The sequence below is a fragment of the Petromyzon marinus genome, chromosome 33, assembly GCF_048934315.1.
Source record: "Petromyzon marinus isolate PM22_M1 ecotype Great Lakes invasive population chromosome 33, UKy_Petmar_22M1.pri1.0, whole genome shotgun sequence".
In the NCBI taxonomy this organism is placed as follows: Eukaryota; Metazoa; Chordata; class Hyperoartia; order Petromyzontiformes; family Petromyzontidae; genus Petromyzon; species Petromyzon marinus.
In genome coordinates, this window is record NC_133699.1 from 6,970,729 (window position 1) to 6,995,493 (window position 24,765).

General features: G+C 46.1%; 1 protein-coding gene and 1 pseudogene across 1 annotated transcript in view; both read left to right on the forward strand.

Annotated features, from left to right (window-relative positions):
- LOC142929673 (exosome complex exonuclease RRP44-like) overlaps nucleotides 1-10,902 on the forward strand; it is a 40,253-nt gene extending 29,351 nt beyond the window's left edge. The window contains exons 2-7 of the mRNA XM_076071378.1: nucleotides 1,523-1,593; nucleotides 2,244-2,408; nucleotides 3,728-3,886; nucleotides 5,492-5,602; nucleotides 5,954-6,201; nucleotides 10,884-10,902. Coding sequence (XP_075927493.1) covers nucleotides 1,523-1,593; nucleotides 2,244-2,408; nucleotides 3,728-3,886; nucleotides 5,492-5,602; nucleotides 5,954-6,201; nucleotides 10,884-10,902 — 773 coding nt within the window. The remainder of the gene's footprint in view (nucleotides 1-1,522; nucleotides 1,594-2,243; nucleotides 2,409-3,727; nucleotides 3,887-5,491; nucleotides 5,603-5,953; nucleotides 6,202-10,883) is intronic.
- Nucleotides 10,903-15,746: 4,844 nt separating this feature from the next.
- Nucleotides 15,747-23,657, forward strand: LOC142929674 (exosome complex exonuclease RRP44-like; annotated as a pseudogene).
- Nucleotides 23,658-24,765: the final 1,108 nt, after the last annotated feature.

Below are 24,765 nucleotides of genomic sequence, written 5' to 3' on the forward strand. Positions count from 1 at the left end.
AAAAAAATTCCCTGTGTGGCCTTCAACAAACTTGGGGCAACTTCTGTGAAGGTCGGCCACGGTACACGACGGGGTGGGTGCCCAGCAACACGCCCGGCCGCCTTTGTCTCCCCAGTGTAGATGTTTACACACCGCACCAGGTACTCATTTGAGACTGAGTCCACCTGGGGAGGCCCAAGACCGGTTCAGATAATTGTCACTGATGTTGGCCGTGAGCGGGAATCGAACTCTGGCCGTTGGGTTCGTAGCACAGTGAACTAACCACTGAGCGACCACTCGCTACCCAGACAGCCATATTAAGGGCAACAAAGACGTGCACCACAGACACAGTCAAATACAAAGACACAGTTAAACACGCACAGTCACAGAGACACAGTTAAACATACTCTTTGGTTCTTTCGGTAAAGTAACATAGGTATAAAATAAAACAAATCACGACGTTTCGGGCGCTAAACCCTGTTTGTTTGGTATGCTTCTCTCTCTGTGTCCCCTGTTGTATCTGTGTTAGTTCCCCCCTACTTGTGTGTCTGTATATACATCTGGGGTTATGTGTTTCCTCTCGTAAATTTAGCTCTTCTGTACCTAATGATGGCTGCTTGTGTTGCAACCGAAACGTCGTACGCTATTATGTTATTTTATTATTTCTTATTTATACGTGACTTTACCGAAAAAACAAAGAGTAATTCCTGCAGTCACAAAAGCTTCGAATCAAGTCTGAACCACCTCTACGGGGAGGTATGAGGTTTGTGTCTTTGTGTTGTCTCTGCTTGTGTGTGGACCTTGGTGTTTCCGAGTGTGTGCTGCTGCACCCCCTTTGCTCCATGCATACCTCATGCTAAATTGTCCCATTGTCTCTCAGCCTTACCTTCTCTGCCTATTTAAGGCGACTTCACTGTGTGCGTGTCTGTGCTGGTTCACTCTACTTGGATGTCTATGTGTGTGTGCGCGGTCTGTATTTTAAATTTCATACTTAACTTGCAATTTAGCAATCTTTGAAATAGCGTAATCAACCAGACTATGCGTTAATTGTGTTTTGACCGACCGTCTGTGTTGCTTTATATGGTTTCCAAATTTTGCTAAACCCTGTTTGTTTGGTATGCTTCTCTCTCTGTGTCCCCTGTTGTATCTGTGTTAGTTCCCCCCTACTTGTGTGTATGTATATACATCTGGGTTTATGTGTTTCCTCTCTCTCGTAAATTTAGCTCTTCTGTACCTGATGATGGCTGCTTGTGTTGCAACCGAAACGTCGTACGCTATTATGTTATTTTATTATTTCTTATTTATACGTGACTTTACCGGAAAAAAAACAAAGAGTAATTCCTGCAGTCACGAAAGCTTTGAATCAAGTCTGTAGTGCCTCTTGTTAAACAGTGCTTTAGTTAAACAGGAAAATTAATAAATCCAGCAGGCATGACTTGAAAAGTAACAAATTTACATTTTGGGTGGCACTCTAAATCGTCCGGTAAATCGTGTCGCCAATTATAATGTCTGCGTTTATCTGCGCGTGTCTGTGTACCCCCAGTGGAGGAATACGTGCGCAGCTTGCTGGACAACCCTGAGTTGATTGACCGTCTGGCACTGGCCTCGGAGCAGGTGAGACTCCGTATGCGTGCATCAGCTCTGCCCCCCCCCTCATATTTATGGTGCGGGCCTGTACCCTTGTCCGACCCCTCACTTCCGCGTTGCATCCAGCTGCCTCACTGAAGAAAGGGACACTTGCCTTGCGCTGAGTACGACGTTTCGCTGGTTGTAATCGCCAGGGAAACGATATACTCGATTTGTAAGTGTTGTGGGTTTACTCTCCAATACACTGGCGTGCTGCAGTAGTAACTAATTGACACGTTTTGTTTTACGTAGCAAACCTTACTAATTGGCTGTACCGGGTTAACTACACATATTTACGCGCTCTTACCCAAAAAACCTTTATTATGGATAATATTGGTCGCGAAAGAATACGTGTTAAACAGCTCCCTTTTAGAACGTCTCATCCTCACCAGCAATGGTCAATCAATCAAATAAATCCTAGATTTATAACGTGGAATATTTAGCAAAAAGCAGAGACGGAAGGGTGAAACTCTATAGGTAGCTCTATGATATCCGCTTTTGTGGAACGTTCTCTAACACAGATGGCCGTACTGCTCTGAGATAAATCAGACTGGATCCTTCGTCTCGTTACGTGATGGCGGTTGCAAAATTGTTGTTGACGCGTGCATGTGCCGTGCGTGTGCTGTGTACGTGTGCAGGATGTGGTGGAGTCCCGGGTAATCTTCCCCGAACATCTCCCGCTGTCCCAGCTGCAGCAAGGTGTGCGCTCCGGCCGGTTTGTCCAGGGAACCTTCCTTGCGAGTCGTGAGAATTACCTGGAGGGGACTCTGAGGGTGCGAGGGGACGGTGACAGTGATAAAGAGGTACACGTTTCACAAGCCTGCGTCTGGAAGGAACAATGCTGTTCGATCGTATCTGTGTGAGTTTTAAAAACAAATTTATAATGAAGCAGTGGCATAGCGTTCTTGGCATGAGCAGTAGCTCTTAACCTTTACTGCAAGGCTGCAGTAAAGGTTAAGAGCTACTGGGCTAAAATATTTGTATTTTGATCGTCTTTTGCACCCTACGTAGGTGTCGTAGCCTGGCTCCTGCCGCCCCGGCCTGTGGGTCCTGGTGCAGTTGCACTGCCTGCACACTCGATAGCTACGCCACCACAACCACCGTATATACGTTATTGTGACTACTTTAATAATAGGGGTTTTCCCTTTTTTTCTGGCAACAAAACTGAAACCTTTTACAAGGAATCATGTGTGCATTAACCACAATACTTGTGGTCAAAATGCAAACAAAAAACACACTATGATAATCCATGATAAGGCGATCTAACCCAAAAACCTTCATTATGAATAATATTGGTCGCGAAAGCCTACATGTTAAACACACTATGATAATATATGCATTGTCCTTGAGACTGATTGGTCCACACCAGGGACGGCTTTCTTTTGAGCCTCGACCCAATTGGTGCGAGACCAGAGGATGCCAAAAGGCATACGCATATATTGCAAATATTATCAGTGTGTTTTTCTTTGCATTTTGACCACAAGTATTGTGGTTAATGCACACATGATTCCTTGTAAAAGGTTTCAGTTTTGTTGCCAGAAAAAAGGGGAAAAACCCTATTATATTTTGGTACTGGCAAAGCAGGTCTAATGATGGTTGTGACTACTTTGTTAACAAAATGAATGGTCTATTTCCACGTCCAAAATGTAACGTTAAATAACAATTAGGTACATTGGCCCTTTGTTGGAGAAAAAACTCAGTCCAGAAATCGCCCAGCTTGAACATATGTTACTGAAAAACATTGGTTTCAGAAGATTGATGGGCTCATAGTCCTACATTTTAAATTGTTTTTTCGTGGTATTAAAACTCTTGTACAGTAAAACCTTGGATTGCGAGCATAATTCGTTCCGGAAACGTGTTTGTAATCCAAAGCACTCGTATATCAAAGCACTCGTATATCAGTTGTGATCACGTGACGCTCGGCAGTACAAAGCTGCTCGTATTGCAAGACCCTCGCTCGTTTATCAAATTCATATTCATTAAAAATTTTGCTCGTCTTGTAAAACACTCGCAGACCAAGTTACTCGCAATCCAAGGTTTTACTGTATATGCTGCTCTCTAACAGCACTTGGCCCAGCGGTCTGTTCAGGCTATACGGGGGATCTTTTTTGTCTCCGTGCAGGTGTTGATCCAGGGGCTGCAGCATTTAAACCGCGCGATGCACGACGACATCGTGTGCGTGGAGATGGTCCCCGAGGAGCGCTGGGTTGCCCCCTCCTCGCTGGTCCTGCACGATGAGGGCGTCGCAGGGGACGTTGCAGAAGAGAATGAGGAGGATGTGGTGAGTGGAGCTTCAACACTGCTGAACCAAAATCAAACCCAGACACCTGCAGTGTGCGTGTCTCTCTCCCCGTGGTCGCATGGATTTTTCTCCAGGTCCTCCGGCTTTTCCCTCCACAGTTACAATCTGACATGCACTTAGAGTATTTGGCTGCTATCAATTTCAAATGTGATAAGATACTTTATTGAACGATCATTTGTGGCCAGGTCACTTAAAAAGAGCTATGTAGCTCTCAGGGTCCTTACCTGGTAAAGTTAAAATAGTTTATAGTTTTTAAATAGTTTTAATATAGTTTAAACAAAGAATAACAACAAAGACTCAACCACTTCAAGAGAGACCTTAAACATAATGAACACCGTGTGACCAGACAACAATCCACATTAGAGATGCTGTTAGCTTGATTTTGCGTTTATTAAATGACTTTACCTTACATTACTTCAAAATCAAGTCAGGAGTGCTAATCATTTCGTTCTTTTTTTGTATGTACGTAGGGGTTATTTGACCATACTTCGGTGCGGGTTGGTAAAGGGGGGGGGCATAGATCAGGAGCATAGAAGGACAGGACAACAGTTCATTTTGCTGTACTGCGCTCTGCTGCCAGCCATTTTGGCGCAGAGCCTATACCACCTGTTATGCATATCCAGGCTCAACACGGCGTCGCTTCCACGGTCTGAGCTGGGTCACAGGGTGGCCTCTATATTGAAAAGTAATTTCTTTAGAACTGCTTTTTGTATTTAGATTGTCGTCCTTTCCGCGCACCTCCGATTAGCATGATTGGCTGTGTACGGTGCGAAATAAGTTCTACATGCATACATACCACAGTGACAAAATGCAAAACATAATAAAGTACAGCAATGAAGTTAATTGAAATTGACACGAAAACACCCGTGGTTTATGAAAAGTCGACAATTTTTCACAAACATAAACAAGTGTTAGATATTAAATCGCATGTAGTGCAAGTTGGCTTGGGCAGATTATTTATAGACTGATCATTGCACAGTTATACTTATAAAAACGTTACGTAAACATTAAACACATATAGGGTGACTGATGTGCTATGCAGGTAAGAGAAAATGTCAATCAGTGAAATCATAAAGAATCGAGAGATTAAGCATTAAATTGTGAATTAGATGGGAGGGTAACCTTTGTTGTAGATAATATTGGTCGCAAAAGCCTACGCGGTTTTTTTTTTAACGTGTGGTATCTGATGGGCGTGTTCCGGTTGATTCTATCAATTGCCAGAACTGTTTTAACTTATCAATATTTACGGAGGACGCCTCACTGTGATCTTTTGTCATTTTAACAAAGCGTCAGTCTCATTATTGACATTGATGAGACACAGCATGAAACCACATCCGCAGGTTAAGCGCTATTGTTTTGGATTGCTCCTTCCCCTTCAAGCCAAATTGTATTGTGTTACGCAGTGAGTTGGAAAAAAAATATAGTTAATTCATTATTTCAGTGTGTGAGGGAGACGCTACTGTGGTGAGTGCTCATTTGAGTTTGCGTTGTCATCTCCCGGTGCTATCCCAGCTGCTGCTGCTGCTGTCGTCGCTCTTGCTTAGATTACGCAACACGATGTTTGTCCTTTGTTTTGGTCTCCAGCTGAAAGCCGAAAGTGGGAAGATGCGTCGGCCCACTGGCAAAGTGGTCGGCATCATCAAGCGGAACTCGAGGCCGCTGTGCGGCATGCTCATGCCCAGCCCAATCAAGGAGGTGGGCTGATCTGCATGTGTGTGTGTACGTGTGGGGAGCGGTAATGTAGCGGTTAGCGCGCTGCGCTACGAATCCTGGGACCCGAGTTGGATTATATTTATCGCTCATAACCAATAAACAGCGCCAAATGTCTGAACCTGTCTTGGGCCCTTCCCTAGGTCGACTCGGCCATAAATGAGTCTCTGATGTGGCATGTAAACATCAGCGCTGTGGAGACAAAGGCGGTCGGGCATGGTGCTGGCCGTACCCACCCCGTTATTTGCCGTACCAGCTTGAATAGGTGTGTGCTGACGGCACTTGCCCAAACAGTTTGTTGAATGCCTTACTGGGGGCTCTTTGGGCGTGTTGCAGGCCACCCGCCACCTGTTCACGCCCGTGGACCGCCGCATGCCACGAGTGCGGGTGGAGACAAGACAAGCAGCGTCCCTGCAGGCCCACCGCATCGTGGTGGCCATCGATGGCTGGCTGCGACACTCCCGCTACCCGAACGTACGACTGCACCGTGACGCCCCGCACGCCGTGACACCTCATCCGTCCGTCCCGTGGTCGGCATCGTCGGGCTCATCCTTCTGTCTCTTGACGCACGGCCATGCGGCTCTGTATGCAATACAGCCGTCGAACCCAAAACACGAACGGTGACACGGTGAATTGGAAGTCAGGGTGGATGAGCTGGCACCACTGATTTTTTTGTTTGAAAGCATGGCAAACTCACCTGTGATTCAACCTAGGTTATTAAGGTGTTGTAAGTTGATAGTCTCAGCCCAGTCACCAATAACTGCACCAAAAACGATATTAAATTTGGTCGTGCACTTCGATTGTTTAATTTCCATCTCTGAGAAAACTACTGCTTTTGACTGCCATGTGATGAACATTACTTTGATTGGCAGAGTGGTTGGAAAAGCACTGCCCCCCTACAATTTGGACCGCATTTCACTTCATTGGATCTTAGAAGTAGCTCTGTTATGTGTGCTCCTGTGGGTCGTCCTTGACCACGAAGGGTGGTATAGATTGCTTGTCTTGTGTGATACCATTAACACAATGAGAAAAAAAATTGGGGAAAAGCTAAATATATTGTTAAGATGGATTATTTGGGTTGTATCTTTGTTTAAACAGATGCCGGTTAATATTCTACATCATGAACGTTAGGTACAAGGTTGGCATTGTGGTTGTGCTTTTCATACCTATTTGCCACTGCACAACCGAGCGGCACCATGGCTGGCACGGTTTAGTAGGCTGCAGGTTGTTTATTCACTGCAAAAGCGGATCCATGCCATGAACGGTCAATGCTTTGAACAAGTCTAGGCACGTGCAGATGACGCTGTGGTGCCACGTCCCCGTGGTGTACCGACTGCCGTCACCCAATTAACGTGTCGCTAGCCCCGCCCCTGGCCCTGCTCGGCCCCCGGATAGATTTGGATGCCTTGTGGGGCCAGCATATCACGGTTTGGTTCCGGTTCGACACGGCAAAAAGCCAGTGGGTGACCACAGACACCTCGAGAGATCTGCGCCGTCTGGGTTCCAATGTATCATTGGAAAAGGGATACCGGTGACGATTGGCCACGTATGTGCATATGCATGTTGAACTTCTTCCGTACCATACGTAGACAACCGTGCTAATCGTCGGTGTGCTTGTGCAGGGCCATTTTGCGCGCTCTCTGGGCGAATGTGGGGATAAGGAGACGGAGACAGAGGTGCTGCTGCTGGAGCACGACGTGCCACACCAGCCCTTCAGCCAGGCCGTACTTGCATGCCTGTCCCCTCCCACGTTCAGCATCACAGCAGAGGTACGCATGAGACGTGTGACGATATGTCAATTCATCGATTGAGTTCAATTCTTACGCCTGCGGTGTGTTGGTGTGTTTGGTCGTGCATGTGAGAATCCTTTACTTCAATGTTCTTTATTACAAGGCCCACGGGCCACTCGTAGCCTCTGGGTGGCCTTTGGTGTGGCCCATGACGTGTGGCCCCCGACAATAGACAAATGCGAAAACACCCCCCATCATCATCATCGTGCTGTCAAACCTCAATAGTTTCAAGATGTTTGGCCTGCGTAGAATACCTTCTAGAGGACCTCTCTGGAGCTCTCCCTCCAGTCGAGGTCCTTCCGCTGCACTGGCATGAACGAGAAGCCACGGGGCTCTACACCTTTACCGCAGACCGTATATAGAAAAGCCGTCGACCTGAAAGAAAGTCGATGGCTCGGACACATCATCGTAAGAAGAGAGGAAATTCACATCGGAGGAAGGAAGGCGACGGACTTATGGAAGCACCAGGGCGGAGACCCGAGAGGCAGGCCTCGAGAGATGCGAATCAAAGTGGTGAGCCAGGATGTGGAGGACTCTGCAGTAGCCGTGGAGATGGTCCAGTACAGAAATGAATGGAGCAAGGGGACTACAAACTTTTTTCCTATAACGCTGTACTTGCGTTCCTGAAGAACACCGAATTGTCGAAAAATCGCATAATAAATAATATAGGGTAAAGCACAGTCCGCGATAACACGTGAGATGCGTACGCAGGCTTAACAAAGACTTTGGGTACGTGAGTAGCATCTAGAAGCATCCAGAAGCATCCCGCCTTGTGTGATGCTACACCGAGGCAACCGTACAACCGCTTATTCTGCCTCGCACAACGCAGTTCTGTTCACTCGATCGCCTTTTATCCAATTCGCATCCATGTTATGAAAAAAATGTGTTCCCTAATGCATTCATCGCATTATATCTAATTCACGATATGAAAACACGCGGAGTTATAGGAGAATGGACTGTACTTTCAAAATATTCAGTCGCCTATTGAGAAGCTAGAACGCCATTAGAATGAAGTTGGTTTACCCATGTATGGCTCACCCTGTGTTTTGTTTGTTGTAAAGCAGCGTTTTGTTGAACCTGGTGCTGTGTGTGTCCCGTACAAGGACCAGGCTGGCAGGGAGGACCTCCGTGTGTTGTCCATCTGCAGTGTGGATCCTCCAGGCTGCACAGACATCGACGATGCCCAACACTGCAAACCGCTCGACAATGGGAACGCCGAGGTATTCATTTGGTGGTGGTAATCGTGGTCACGGTCGGGGTAATTCGTGCCTATTCCTTTCATGGTTTTGTCAATGCTAGCGGAGGTGACAAGGGGAGTTTAATGACACAATGATAAGTGCACTGCACATTCATCCTGTCAAGCTGGTTTAGTTCCAGTCATGGCTAACACCGGTACAGAGTGATATCTAAAAAAACTGCCCAAGTTCTCCCCTTCACCACCTGCATTGACCATCGTAATAAAGCAAGGTCAAATGACAATCGCGACCCATTACGGCATGGAGAAGCCCTCATCCTGCAGTGGATTGACAAAGGGGTGGACAATATTCCTGTTTTTAAGTTTCCAAACATTGTTGCCTTAGTGCCCGTATTCTTGGTCTCTGCTCGGCTCAGGACTGACTTCAACATGGCTCGGTTCTGGCTTGATCTGCTCCGTTGCTTCCAAAGAAGCATGAGTGGCTCAGCTGTGCCTTGGCTCACGCTCAGCTCACAGAAATTCTGAGCGTGGCTGGGAGCATGCAGGGATATACGAGGAGGCACAAGGGACACAGAGGCTCAGGGCTGGAACCATGCTTAGAGGCAGCTCGGGTTTTAAGAATTGCTTTGATGTGGCTTATTGAGAATTAGAATCAGAATATTTATACTGGAGGAATCCGATGAGCTATAAAGCTATTTTTCACATGTCCAGTAGAGGCGGGTAAGAACGTTACAACAACAAACAGTACAAAAACATAATAGCAGTGCAAAGTACAAGAAAGACAAACAAATAACCCAAACACAAACAAATACAACGAAACCATCCCCATCCTACCAGGCAAAGCCCACTGAGGTATTGATTTATTTTTGATTAGTGACCTGGCCACAAATGAATAGCTGAACAAAGTGGCCCATCATTTGGACATTTATAGCAGCCAAAATAATAGAAATAATCTCAATGCATGTTGCGCGAGAGCCAAGCCTGAGCCAAGCCATGGCTAAGACCCCACTGGCCTAAGTGTCCACGTCACTGGCCGAATGCCTGGTTCACAATGAATGCACCAGGTGGTAATGGGTGTGCATTTCATTTCACATTATTGTGCTTTGGTTGGAGTGGCTATGGTGGAGGTTATGCATGCATGTGTAGTGAGCAACTTCCGACAGACGTCTAGTAGAAGGCGTCTTATTTATTAAAAGCACACAGGGCGATACACTTCGTAACGCGGCTACACCTAGGCTGTACAAACACGCAGCCCATCTCCGTCCTGCGTAGCTACGCTGGTTGGTTGACGAGCGTAGCGGCGGAGACAGAGCTGCTCTTGCAGAAGAACCAGCCACGTGGTCGAAGACGAAGAGATGACGACGGTAGCGACGCAACCAGGACCCAGACCCCACGCTAACAGCCCCGAAGTTCTGATTCGGTGCTCTTTATATCTGCCTGGAGTGGCCAAGCTCCACCTCTGGCCACGCCCCCATTCTAGAACCTTCTAGGCCCTTCGGGATGGTTCCCGGAGCTTCTCGACTGACTCCGCCGTTGACCTTTACCCCAGATACGCCCCTTCATAATAAGGTATTATGTAATGCAGCTATAACCTTAATTACCCTTACAGGCCGGCAGGTATCACCCTGTCATTACACATCCATGCATGTGAGGGTGGTGACGATGTATTAATGTGTGTTCTAGGTTGGGGTACACATCGCCGATGTGAGCTACTTTATCCGGCCGGGGAATGCCTTGGATGAGGAGGCATCTCTGCGTGGTACCACAGTTTACCTGTGTGAGAAGGTGAGATGTGGATTTCTTCTTGCCACAATATCAAGTGTTTTACAACCCGCCGATTTCATCCTTTCATTCTTAACTTTACGACATGATGTAAAATATTATGATGTAATGATCATCGCGGTACCAGTTTCCCCACAACTGTAATTGTAGTTGACATTTTCACCACATTTTTTTGTGTGCTTTTCAGTACTTCCCGTATGAATAACAACAATGCTAAATATCTCTCATGATGTTTTAAACGAGGTGATTTTGTGGATTTCTTATCATATGATGTACCGTCACATCATGAGCGACAGGCTATCGGCGCAGTGTAACACTCGTGCCTTGCAGCAAGGAGACGCTGGGTTTGATTACTCAACTCTTGTGCCTTTTTGCTTGCTGTTTTGTTTGTTCTCCCCCCTGTTAGTGAATGGGTTTCCTCTGGATTAATCAGATTTCCTCTAAATAAAACCCATACAATCTTAACTGGCATTCGCGAAAACATCCCCTTGCTGAACAGTTACATGCAGGTGATTTAATCATGTGTGGGTTTGCTTGCAAAACACTCGTTGAGTTGGTGCATATGTATTTGCCAGATTGTGTTTATTGATAGAGAAGTGGTTGCATTTATGTGTTTGTGCACCTGCAGAGGATTGATATGGTGCCAGAGTTATTGAGCTCAAACCTGTGTTCCTTGAGATCCAACGTCGACCGGTGAGATGCACCAACAACTGTGAACTCGCGAGTGCGCACATTGCAACCCATACTCAGCAGCTAACGTGCGTTGTTGCCAGGTGCACATGTAATCCCATGATGCGTGGTACTGCAAAGCTTTTGCAGTCGAACAATGGTTGCTACGTATATATTCCAGTTGAGTAATTTGTAACAACCCAAACCGGTATTTGGCCAAACATCCCGCTGCTGAAAGAATGACTCGACTACCAAAAACTTGGCAAGACCCTCCTGAAAAAGAGTCTCGAGACTTTGCGAGGCTTTCCTGAGTGAACACCCTGCACCACTCCAATGTCGACGACTCCGCCACTCGACGGTGAATGGCCACGATGCATGTGCGCGTGCAGGCTGGCGTTCTCGTGCATATGGGAGTTGACTCCAAAGGCTGAGATCGTGAGCACACGTTTTACCAAGAGCATCATCAATTCCAAGGTGATTCCCTCCCCCCCCCCACAGACGTTCAGTTTTTGTAAAACTCTCGTTTGCTTTCACGTTTATTGTATCAGTGCCTTGCTATGTTAGTGCAGTTGGGGTTTCCGGATGGCTGAGAGGTCAGAGCGTTGAGCTTGCACCTCTGGGTTCACAAGTGGAGCGAGATGAACCGGGTTCACAAGTGGTAGTATGTATGTTGAACTTCTTTTGCACCGTACGTAGCCAACTGTGCTAATCGGAGGTGCGAGGTAGGACATGAAAGTAGTGAGTTGATGGTCTCTGTCCAGTCAACAATCACTGCACAAAACACAGAACATGCCAATTCGTCACGAGTACAGCACACCGGTGTGTTGTACCAGTGACGAATTGGCCACGTTCTGTTTATGTGACAACCCTTACTAGTCGGCTGTGTCGGGTGGTGGCGGGTTTAACGACACATTTATGTATTTACACAATCTAACCCAAAAAACCTGTATTATGGATGATATTGGTCACGAAAGCCTACGTGTTAAACTCACTGCACAAAAGACCACCAAATTACATTGCACTAAATTTGGTTAAATTCCAGCTTTGAGAATTCAAAAAATATAAATTTTACTGTCTTTGGGTGAGCGTAACCCTCAGTGGTCATCGGGCGCCACGTAGACATCTGTTGAGTTCTGGCTTGGGCTTGGATCAGGCGTGGGCATTGTGTAATTGCGAGGACCCCATGGTTCACCCGTGGTGTGTTCATCGTATCCCCGCAGGCGTCTCTGACGTACACAGAGGCTCAGCTAATGATGGACGACGCCGGGCGGAAGGACCCGGTCACCAGCAGCTTGCGTGGCCTCAACTCCCTGGCCAAGATCCTCAAGCAGAGGCGCATTCAAAACGGGTAACTCATTGTCAAGATCCTCATCCCCTCCACCGCCTCTGGAGCGCTGAGCAGTATTAATGGGTGCACCACATTTAGTCGATCGGCAGGTCGCCTGTGGCGCGGTAAAGTGTGGTTACTCCCGTGTCGTCTAAGACATCCGGCCAGCGTGGAAGAGTAGGCTAAAATACATTGAGAGGGACTGTAAAAGGGTGTATCTCTAGAGGGGCCCCCTCTTATGGGAGCCCCCTTCCAGCAGTGGCTTGAGCAAGCAATTGCAAAGCTGCACCCGTAGGTTTTTTTGACCCCATGATGCATGAGGCTTGGGTGAATACCATGCACAAACAAGTGTTACAGGATTCATACTCTTTGTTTTTTTTTCAGTAAAGTCACGTAGGTAAAACTATAAAATAAAATAACAACTAAATTAAATCACGACATTTCGGGCGCAACACAAGCGTCCTTCTTCAGGTGGGACAACCACAGCCAGAAACAATTGCTGAAGTGGGCAAAAAAGGGCTGTTGTAACAGGCTATATAGGTAAGAGAGTGGGGGGGAGCAAGGGGGGAGAGATAGAGAGGGGGGTGTGGGATAGGGGAAGTGGGGTGCTGCTAGAGGGATTAAAGGGGCGAGCACGGCAAAATGCCGGGGGGGGGGGGAGAAGTGAGCGGGGCTGGGAGTGGGAGGCTGAAGAAGCTGGAGATGCGGAAATGAAGGCAACAATAAAGAAGTTAAGGTTTTACCTGGTTAATAACATCCTTCTAGATTGGAGTGTTACAGGCTGCTGCGGGGCTACATTGTGGTCAATAGAGGACAATGCAGTGACATAAATTGTTTTACTCTACTTAATGCTCCCATGTCTGTGCTCCCCCACCTTTGCCAGCGCGTACTGACCACCACGGTTTAGTACGGTAAAACCACCCCACGACTCGCATGACATGGGGGTGGCCCTCATCCAGCAGTGGATTGACTTAACGAGCTCTGCATGTTCAACTCAAATATCTGAGTTTGTGAAGTGTCTTATATTAAGATTCTGTGTTGTTTTGGCTGGACATGATAATCGCTCATGTCCCTTCTCCACCCGTAGGGCATTGACTCTGGCATCCCCTGAGGTCCGATTCCACATGGACAGCGAAACCCATGACCCGATCGACCTGCAGACCAAGGAACTCAAGTGAGTCTCGTCAAGAAGACACCTCCCATGACTGCAATCCGACTGTTGTGCAGACCTCTCTATCAGAATCAAAATATATATTTCTACTGGAAGAATCCGATGAGCTATAAAGCTCTTTTTTCACAGATGTCCAGTTGGGGCAGGTCACAACGTTACAACAACAAACAATATAAGCACACGTTAGGATTGCAAAGTATTGGAAAGGTAAACAAATAACTTAAACAAATATACAAATAAAACTAAACTATTTTTATCTTTTTAAAACATCTTACCTGACCACAAATGATAGCTGAACAAAGTGGCTTATCACGTGGGAAATTTATTATCAGCAAAATAATCTAAGATAAATATTCTTGACCCTTGTGATTGATGTGTTGTGGTGGCGGAAACTGGTGCGTGTACACAGGGAGACCAACTCGATGGTGGAGGAGTTCATGTTGCTCGCCAACATCTCCGTGGCAGAGCGCATCGTAGACGAATTCCCCGAGTGTGCGCTGCTTCGACGCCACCCGGCGCCTCCGCCTTCCAACTACGACATCTTGGTGAAGGCGGCGAAATCAAAGGTAGAGTTAGAACCCCTTTTAACGACCACCCTTGTTAACTAATCGCTTAACAACGGACCTCCATAGAGCTCAATGTGTAGGCTTAACCGACCATTTCCCTGTTAACGACGGGCTGTTGTAGGTACAGTAAATATGAATTAATGCCACGTAGAAGGGAAACAATAAAATAATAAGAATATAAAAAATTAAATTCTCACGACGTTTCGACTGCAACACAAGCAATCATCATCAGGTGTGAAAACCACAACAAGAAAATCTGAAAAAAGTGGCAGTTATTTTTAATGTTAGCACCACGGAGAGAGATTTGACAGTTTGTTCAGATGGACGAGTCCATCTATGTTCGGAAAAGAGGAGGGGGGAGACGAAAAATAATGGATGCGGTCTGAAAGCCACCTTGAGCGTGATCAATCAATTAAGACCCGAAATGGTTTATCAAATCTCTCTCCGTGGTGCTAACGTTAAAATAACCGCCACTTTTTTCAAATTTTCTTGTTGTGGTTTTCACACGTGATGATGATTGCTTGTGTTGCAGTCGAAACGTCGTGAGAATTTTATTGTTTTATATTTTTATTATTTTATTGTTTCCCTTCTACGTGAATTTACTGAAAGAACCAATAATATGAATTTCTGCAGTCACGAAAGCTTTAAATCAAAATGAATTCATGCATTTATTAACAGTGTTTATTTTAATATGATGTGTTTATAATGTTAGTATCTTTATGTATTCATATCCATTGTTTAAATATTATAAAGTACGTGTTTTGGGTGAACAAGGGAAACTTTCGATGCTCGTGTTCGTGGAACCAATTACCGTCTTTAAGAGGGGTTCTATCGTCTCTAGATTGCTGTTAACCTTCCTTCAATATCATCCTCCTCGCAAGGAATTCAGAGGTCGCCGGGTGGCTCAAATTTTTGTTTGAGGTCTTTTGGTTTAACCGGGTGAGAACTCAAGAGACCATAATAGTCTCATTTGCAAGGGTCACCTGGGTCACCCTATGACCCAGAGATTACAGCTGGGACCCTGGCTTCAAAATCCAGCAGCCGCATTGAACACACTGTGTTATCAAGTGTAGGGAGTTGAAGGACTCGGCTCGTTGCCCAGCTACTCCACAGAAATAAGCAACAAAAAACCATCACGATAAATGTAGTACTGTATTTAATTTTAGATAAATTCCAGCACTGAAATGTTGAAATATCAGGTCGACTTATTGTGATGAACATTGTGCTCAAAATGGGTGGGAATGTGCTACCCCCTACTGTGAAGCAGAGGTGCCTTGAAACGATGTCAGTATTGGCCTGAGCGAGCAATTGCAGGGCTGCACCTTTTACCTTTATCTTGAGATGTAGCCGTATAGGTTCCACTCGCCCTTAGAGGCAGAACAACTCAAAAGGTGTGACGAACCACAGACAACGCTGGAAGGCAGCCAGGCACTGTGCCAGATGTAGATTAATCCACTTGCTGTACTGCCTTCTCCTGGCAAGCCAGGTTATGGAAACCTGAATACCCACAGGAAGTGCGCTGAATAACGTTTTCTTTCCAATACACCACAACCCTTGCTGCTTCCCCAGCACTGAACTACAAGCCACGTGCGGGATAGTCACCTCAAAAACGCCGGTGTGCCCGATTTTTTTGCGCAGAACATCGAGATCCAGGTGGACTCGGCTAAGGCGTTGGCCGAGTCCCTGGACCGGGCGGCGGTGCCGGGAGCGCCACCATACCTCAACACTCTGCTGCGCATCCTGGCCACGCGCTGCATGATGCAGGCCATCTACTTCTGCTCCGGCATGGAGCCCGACACCCACCACTACGGGCTCGCCACCGCCATCTACACCCACTTCACGTCGCCCATTCGACGGTGACGTGCTCTGGCGTCAGGCACACGCGTGAAATCGACCTTCGCGATTATTGAGGGGACTATGTTGTTGTCTTGGTGTGGTCTGGGACTGTGCTGCCTTTCCCAAGTTTAGGAATTTATTCATTAATTGATGTACTTATGCAATGTTAATTTGTCATTATGGCACACCTCCGATTAGCACGATTGGCTACGTACTTGTATATCTTTTTTCTATTATTTACTTTTAGTGATTTGTTTACCTTTCCTATTCTTAGCACTCCTATCATCTACCTACTGGACATCTGTCAAAAAGAGCTTTTATCGCGAATCGGATTTCTCCAGGATAAAGATTCAGATTTTGACTTATTTTTCTAAAAGGTCCTTTAAACGGGAAGTTTGGCCAATTCCTTAAATGGTTGTTTGGCTTGTGTTGGAGAAAAACTAGAGGATTCGGAGAACACCGACGCCTACAAGGAGGGTGACAGTGTTCCACGTGCAGAATCAAGAATCCATTGCCGTGTTGCAGCGGCGGCCAAAAGTGAATTGCAATTCTGCCATGGATCGCTAACGATTTTGTTGTGGATCTTAAATAAGAACACAGATATGAGCAGGCAGCAATTTGCGTTACATCTGATGACAAATAAAAAGTCCTCAACAAAGAATTAAATTCATACATTAACAAAGATAATTTCCACCAGCAGATGGTGCTAGAACGTGGTATGGCCAGAGTACAGTATTCTTTCAGGGTTAAATCCATCTGAGTCATTGTTTGCGTAGCTTTCTGGTGGATCGTGAAACCCGCTGAGATCCAACAGAATGAATCGCGGTGCTTGGTGGATTAATACCGCTGCTCCGTTGGCATCTCGTGGCCATACCGCAGCCTGTATCTACTGTAAATTTAATCTTCATATTAAATAGAGGCTACAACAAATGTGAATATTGTTGTTGTTGTCTCCCTGTACCGTTACAGATACTCGGATGTGATTGTGCACCGGCTGCTGGCCGTGTGCGTGGGCGCCGACCCACGTACCCGGCGCTCACCGACAAGCAGAAGCAGCAGCAGCTCTGCAACAACCTCAACTACCGCCACAAGATGGCGCAGTACGCCCAACGCTCGTCTGTAGCTTTCCACACGCAGGTGGGAGGCGGAAGTGTGGGCCACGTGGAGCTTGCACGGCGTGTGCTTAGGCACCTGATAATGAGTCCATTCGTCTCTTGAAAACCATTTTTAAGGTCACGAAAGCAGGCATCGTATTGTGCGTGTAGTAAGAATCAATTGTTTTCTATTCACACGCTTACGTGTGGTGGTGCCGTGGCTGTACTGGTTGGCTACACTTGACATTGCTTTTCAGCATTCTTCTGTGTTTGCTGAAAAACCTCGTCACTTGGCACATTTGCCCATGATGTGACAACTTTATTTGATTGGCTCTGTCAGGTGATGGAGGATTATAGTCAATACAATTGACATTGTACCTTCACGATTGAACTCAAAATAATCCCCATGACATGATGCCAATAGCACAACTGGAATAAATTAGCGGGGGGATGCGGAAAATTACCTTAAATTTTGTTAAGTAATTATGGGCTTGGTAAGTGATGCGCGTGTGTCTGCTCTTGGCCACGTAGCGGTGATTAACGGCTGTTGTTGTTGTGGTCTCAGTTGTTCTTCAAGAGCAAGGGAGTGGTGAGCGAAGAGGGCTTCGTGCTGTTTGTGCGCAAGAACGCCGTGGTGGTGCTCATTCCCAAGTACGGCTTGGAGGGGACGGTTTTCTTTGACTCCAAAGATCTCAAGCTCAACGTTACCTTCGACGAGGAGGTAGGGCATGTGTTCACTTAACCGGGAGGCATTGGCATTTCCCGAACGGCTGAATTCTGCATTTAAACCCAGGACTGGCTTATTGCACTGGGACCCAAGCCCCCTGACCATCTCTCTACGATTAGGTTTCTATCAGACACACAGACACTTGGTTTAAGGTGGAAGAACGCAGTGAGATACGAAGCTCCGTTTTTTTTGCCATTTGGCAGTGTGGACTATTACAGAGGAAGTTACACCGGTGGATACATTAGAGCCGGATGGCTCACAGGGCTATACCAAAATAAACTGAAACTGAATTAAATGATGTAAATGCGTTTCAAATATAAAACGGTCACAATTAAATTTGCTTTGGAAATAACTGCCATGACGGAGCCCGTATTGTCACAGAGAGGACATCACATTAAAAATACAGTAAAATCCCTCAGATCCGGAAGAATTATAGAGAAAATCTAATGCTTTCTGTAAACAATGAGAAACTCGAAGGGCAGAAAAGTACTTGTAGAATAAAAACAAATAAGGGAAATAGTAGTTGATGCAAAAAGTGATCTCTAGATGGCAAAAAGCACATTTGTGATCAGTGGATCCGGTCCTTTCCAGCATGCCTTGTATGCCGCATTACATTGTCACTCTGCGTGGATAATGCACACAGCCTAATTTGGACCAGAAGCTCAAAAGGGTCAACATTTGCAGCCATATTTTAGGTATGTTCTTAACTGCAATTGTACACTCCATATAACCTAAGGGGGGTTGCATCTACTCCTTAATGATGGCCAAATAAGGCTTTAAAATTCCTTGGCTGGCCCGCACATCACGATCCCTCGGTTGGTTTGGTCATTGCAGCCATCGGCTTCTCATGCCTGGTTTTCAGCTCGCGGTGAGGTGGCCCAAGCGGTATTGCATTCGCTGTGTGTTGTGGAGGTTTGCGTTTCAAACTCGGTGGCCACTCCGGTTAATACTGTGGTGTGTATTAAGCGTAAAATATTTACAGGCTATCCGCTTTAACAGTGGACGTTAAAAGATCCTGTAACGTTATTCGTGTGCCAGCATCATGGTCCAAGGTTGGCAAATTACATGCAAATTACTTATTTGGGGAGCACATATTAATCATTCGCCTCCTTTTACAAAAACGTAGCAGTGACCTTGAATGCAAACGTTTTGAGAATCAGTGAGGCTTTTCTGAGTGACCCTTGTAATTGTATGAATAATAACGTTGGGTTCACGTCAATCCGTACTTGTATGCAGGGCACTTGGCAGAGAGCAGTCAGCGGTAGTGTAGCGGTTAGCGTTCTGTGCTACAATCCTGGCGACTTGGGTTCGATTCCTTCGCACGGTCAACACCAGTGATGATTATCTGAACCGGTCCTGGGCCTCCCCTAGGTTGACTCGGAACTCAATTGAATGCCTGGTGCGGTGTGTAAACATCGCCACTGGGGAGACAAAGGCGGCCGGGCATGGCGCTGGCAAACCACCCCCTTGTGTGCCGTGCCGGCCTTCATCTGTGCTCCTCGCCAACAGCACTTGCCCCAACAGTCTGTTAAGGCTACATTAGAGATGTCTTTGTGTTTTGTGTAGGGCCTCACACTGTGCGTGGAGGGCATCGCGCTGAACATGTTCGACCGCGTGCGCGTGTCGCTGGATTCGTCCAACCTGCAGCACCAGCGGATCCGCATGCACCTCGTCCGCCCGGAGGTACTCACCGTGCGGCGCGACGCGCAACCTCGGAATACCACCGATTTGTATTGTGACCATGCTGCTGTTGCTGCTTGCTGCGCCAGCAGTAGTGCACAAAAAACAAACGCTCGCCGCATCGGAACGTCAGCGGGCCGAAAATTAATGACACAAGCCACAGCATAGCGCTTGTTGCCATGCAACCCAAACTGTGGGACCGTATAGTAAACCCATAGAGACACAGAGATACATAGGAGATACAGAGAGACCCATTATGATTCCTAGAGATTCATAGAGACTCATACAGATACATAGCAGTGCATTAAAAACAAGCTCCTGTACGATTGTGGCCATGCAACCCAAACTATGGACCACATTTTACACCACTGTAGTCTGCGCTCCTTCAATGGACGGGGTGGCAAGATGACACAAACTCTCTCCTGAGGCTCTCCCGTGGCTATCAGACCCATCCATTGGCATTTAGCCCCTGAACTTAATACCCTTATAACACAGGAATAAAATATAAACTCCGGTCTTGGATGGAAAAAATATATGTATAGCTAGCATTTTGAGCTGCAGTCTGTTGTCCTATACCTCCTGTAACTGGCAAATTGGATATAACGCGATGATGAATGTATGAGGGAACGCATTTTTTTGTATAACGCGGATCTGAACTGGATTTAACTCGGTTGAATGAATGGAACTACGTCGCGCGATTAGGAATAAGCGGTTGTGTAACGGCTGCCTCGGCGTAGCATCACACAAGGCGGGATGCTGCTGGATGCTTCTAGATGCTACCCACGTTCCTTAGTCTTTGTTCAGCCTGTGTTACGCATCTCACGCGTTATTGCGGAATGCGCTTTACCCCATATAATATATATATTATTTATTATAACACGATTTTTCCAAAACGCGGTGTTCTTGAGGTACGCAACTACCGTATTATAGAACAGACTGTATATCCAAAGCCTATGGGATACTATCCCTACCTATATCAGTTGTGACTGTCCGTGTGTTTAAATCCAGCTTGAAAACGTCGTTATTAATTGGCTTTTCCTGGATTCTGATTGGTTATTACTGTGAGGGGAATCATTATGATTAGCTTTTATTACATTTTGCATGCTGTGTAAAGTGTCAGTATCACTGTCATTATTGTTATTATCGGCTTTTACTTTATTTCTATTGGCTTGTATCTATACTTGAGTAGTTTTTTTAATGTCCAGTGCTTTTTTGAGATATTTCGATATCCAAGGTGCTGTATAAATTAGATTTTTTATCATGGCCCTAGTTCATTGCACAAGGAGGGCCATTATCTGAAACGTGACCTATTTAAATGATCGTTTGGGGCTGTTGTTGATGAATGCGAGTTCTCAAAATACCAAGCTAAGTCAGGGTGTGGGAGCCTTGGTAGATATCAGATGTCTTAACAAAACTCCATGAGTCTGTTCTGCATGGGTTTCCTCCGGGTTCTCTGGTTTCCTCCCATATCTAAAAAGAATCATGCGTTGAAACTGGTATTAAGGTAGTTTACGTATCGCCATGGGCGGCAGGGTGGCACATTGGTAAACCCTTGCGTCTTGCAGCAAGAAAACTGGGTTTGATTCCCAACTAGAGTGTTACTGTGTGGAGTTGTCATCTTCTCTCCCCCTGTTCCTCAAAAGTCTTCAGACTTGGCGAAGTTTTTCAGTGTTAATAAGTGTAATAATAACGTATCACTTGTGTTGGAAATACTCGCATGTGTGTGTGTGAGAGCATTGGTGTAGTGGTTAGCACGCTGCGCTATGAACCCGGCAACCCAATTCCCACTCACCGCCAACACCAGTGAGGATTATCTGAACTGCTGTTTTGCCTACCCAAGGTCAACTCTTTCTTAAATGAGTACCTGGTGCAGTGTGTAAACATCAGCACTGGGGAGAGGTGTTGGCCACTTACCCCCTCGTGGGCCATGCCGCCTAACAGCAGCACAGTCTGTTAAAGGCTTATTTGGGTGACTATCTTCGTTGTACGTTTGTGCCATTTGTGTGTCCGCTGTCACAGATTCCAGGCTACAACCCTGCGGAGTCCACCCCATGGGGCTCGCCTTCTCCCCGGCCTAAGAAACCCAGACAGCACTAGTGTATCGTGAATGCGGTGTCAACAAGATGTCGGAGGAGGTGCATGAGTGGGCACACACTCTGGGTTTTACATCTGCAGAGTTAATTAAGTGTACATTGTGCTCGCAAGTAGAGGTGAACAATTGAAAAAAAGCAGTGGCGGTTATGAGAAATGTTACCCTGAAGTAACAGACGGTTTGCACTCTGAACTTGCAATCCAGAGTTCACCGGTTCTTCGTTCTCCTGTCGCAGCGGTTCAAATGGTAGTACAATCAGCCAATGAAGGTGTATACGCGTCAAGATGTATGAAAGGTTTAGGATATCTTATGCCCCACTTCTTTGCCAGCCAAGACACTGACCCCCTTGTGATGAAGGTGATTTCACAAAAATATTGGTTACTGAATCGGTGGTGTTTATTGACTAACGCAGCAGTGTCCAACCCACAAAGCACTGTGATCCATTCTGGTATATCTCAACATGTTCCGTGATCTACCAGCAATATATGACCAACAGTTACCCGGATGGATTTAACCGACTAATAGAACACTGTAGACATGCCAAGTGCTAGTGCGATCTATTGGTTTAAGATATATATTATTAATCCATTAATTCTTAGTCGGGGATTTTGTTTTGCCATCTGCTATAACAAGAATTGCTTTATATTAGAGGTGTTAATTCCTATTTGTCCAGAGATCCACAATCAAATCTTTTGCGATCATCCACCCATGGATCGCGATTCACATATCGGCTACCACTGATCTAACAGTTGAAAACCAGTTTAACACGTAGGCTTTCGCGACCAATATCCATAACACAGTTATTTTGGGTTAGATCGTGTAATAAATATTTAAATGTGTCGGTAAACCCACCACCACCCGACACAGCCAATTCGAAAGGTTTGTCACATTAACAGAACGTGCCAATTCGTTACTAGTAACATCACACCGGTGTCTTGGAGAGCAAAGCCCCAACATTTACAATCTGAGTACAATGTTTCACCAGTAATTACAACCAGCTTCATCAGGCGACAGCCAGATTCGTGGCGAATCCTCGTTCCTTAATGCGCATGCATAATGTGTGTTGATTAACATATAAATAACCCAATCGGCAATGGATACCCGTAGTCATATGCATTCATTGATTCCCCTCCCAATTCGCGAAAGAAGTGCTCACAAGTGATGGCTGTCGCCTGATGAAGCTAGTTAGTGCTGGGGAAATGTTGTACTTAGATTGTAAATGGTGTGGCTTTGCTCTCCAACACACTGGTGGACTGTACTAGTAACGAATTGACATGTTCTGTTTATGTGACAAACCTTACTAATTGGCTGTCGGGTGGTGGTGGGTTCAACAACACATTTATATATTTAAACGATCTAACCCATAAAACGTGTATTATAGTTGAAAACCTACAATTGTGCCAAGTTTGGCCTGTTGGAGTGGGCCATTAGGGTGGCCACTCGGAGGGCAAAGCTCTGGGGAATCCGAGCAAGAGCTTCGAAGTATGATTGTGCACGGTGACACCCGCAGGGGTCTCGTGATGGATGGCAAATGGAAGATTTTTTATCGCGAGAGGATTCCCTGCAAGGGATGTTAGGTTACTTATTCTTCTGAGGATGCCATTTACTGTATGAAGGGGCAGCGGTCAGCTGCATAGAACAGAGTATAAAATTCCCCGAGCTGTTGCTGTTTAAATCGTCGGTTTAATGAAGAATTTCACCTCAGGTCTTTTTTACACAGCTACCCCACCCCTCATCGGACTCTGTGCAATCACACAAGGAATGTTTTTGGAAAAAATGTCGGTGTCAGAAAATTTTAAGGTTTAATCGTTTACAAATGCGCATTTCGTTACAGCTTCTCTTGTCCTTTAGACGTGCAAAGATAATTTCTGACAAAATATTGACACGTTTTCAAATTGTTTCGTAAATGGTTATAACTTTGCTCACGTATATACAGTACTTGGGCAATAATTCTGAGCTCCTGGAGTAGTGGTAAAGATTTAAGGTAGTTGATGTCTTTGCGACTTTGTGTAAATGTGTTTTACATTTTTTAGCTGAATCGTATATTCACAAGCATGTACACATGAGTTATACGCGTTTATATACAAAATTAAACCGATTTCTTTTCCATGCATCTTCTGTTATTTTGGTTACTTTAAGTTACGTTTTCCACTGCTGGATGAACATCTCGCCACGTGATGTTGGATGTCAGGTTTAGTTTGACCATACTTCACCATGCTGGTCACTGTTGGATGATAATAATGTCCACTTGCAATGCACCACCGCGCAGTATTCACTCGCCTTCGAATCGAGTCCTGCACCGCCGTTTCACATGCAAATTTGATTATCAATCCCTGGGCCAACTTGCTCCTGATTAGCATGCGATTTGCCACATTTCGATCTCAGAGGTGATTAAATGCGCCGGCTTCCAGGCTTGTTGAGCCGCTCGGAGCCCAATTAACGAAAATTGTTGCCAAAGCAAAAGCGTGAGCTCGAATGTTTGTCCGTGTTCTTTTCAAACCACCAGTCGAACGCCGGCCTCTGCCCACTCCGACCGTGCGCAGGCCCTGGCCGTCGGGGAGGCCCTCATGGTGCCTCACGGCAAACGTGGGGCCCGGGTGGGCGCGTCGACGGTTGATCGCGTACAGGCGGTGCAACTCCCACAAATGAAACATCACACCTTGCTGATCTCGTGTCCAGGAGCATAAACGATCATCACGCAAACTCCGGTCATCCTCGCAGCAGCAGCTCTTGGCCATCGAACAAAGACGATCACCGCTTCCTTCCGATATTAGAAGCCACGAGCTATGAACGACTCGGAGGTTCGAGCAACCACAGCCGAGTGGGAAGGCAGCAGCAGCCCAGGCGGTGAGCCAGCTCCAAAATCCCCCAAGCACTGAAGTTCTCGATTTAGTACATTGAAAAACACGACGGTAAGTGAAACAACGTAAATCGAAACCAATTTTGCCTTTCACTTGAGGGGCCGTCCATAAATGACGTCACGCAATTTTTGACCTCTCGTCACTCGGCGTCACAAAAAGTCAGACCCCCCCCCTCAAATATGACGTCACAAAGCTCTGCCCCCGCCCCCCAAAACCATATTTCCATTTTGAAAATAAAACATGCTTCAACTATTGTCATTGTAGTGCGTGGCGCTGCACTGATGTTGTAGGAATGTTATAACAATTAGTGTTATAACAATTCTATACTTAAAGTTGCGAATTTTGATGTGACGTCACA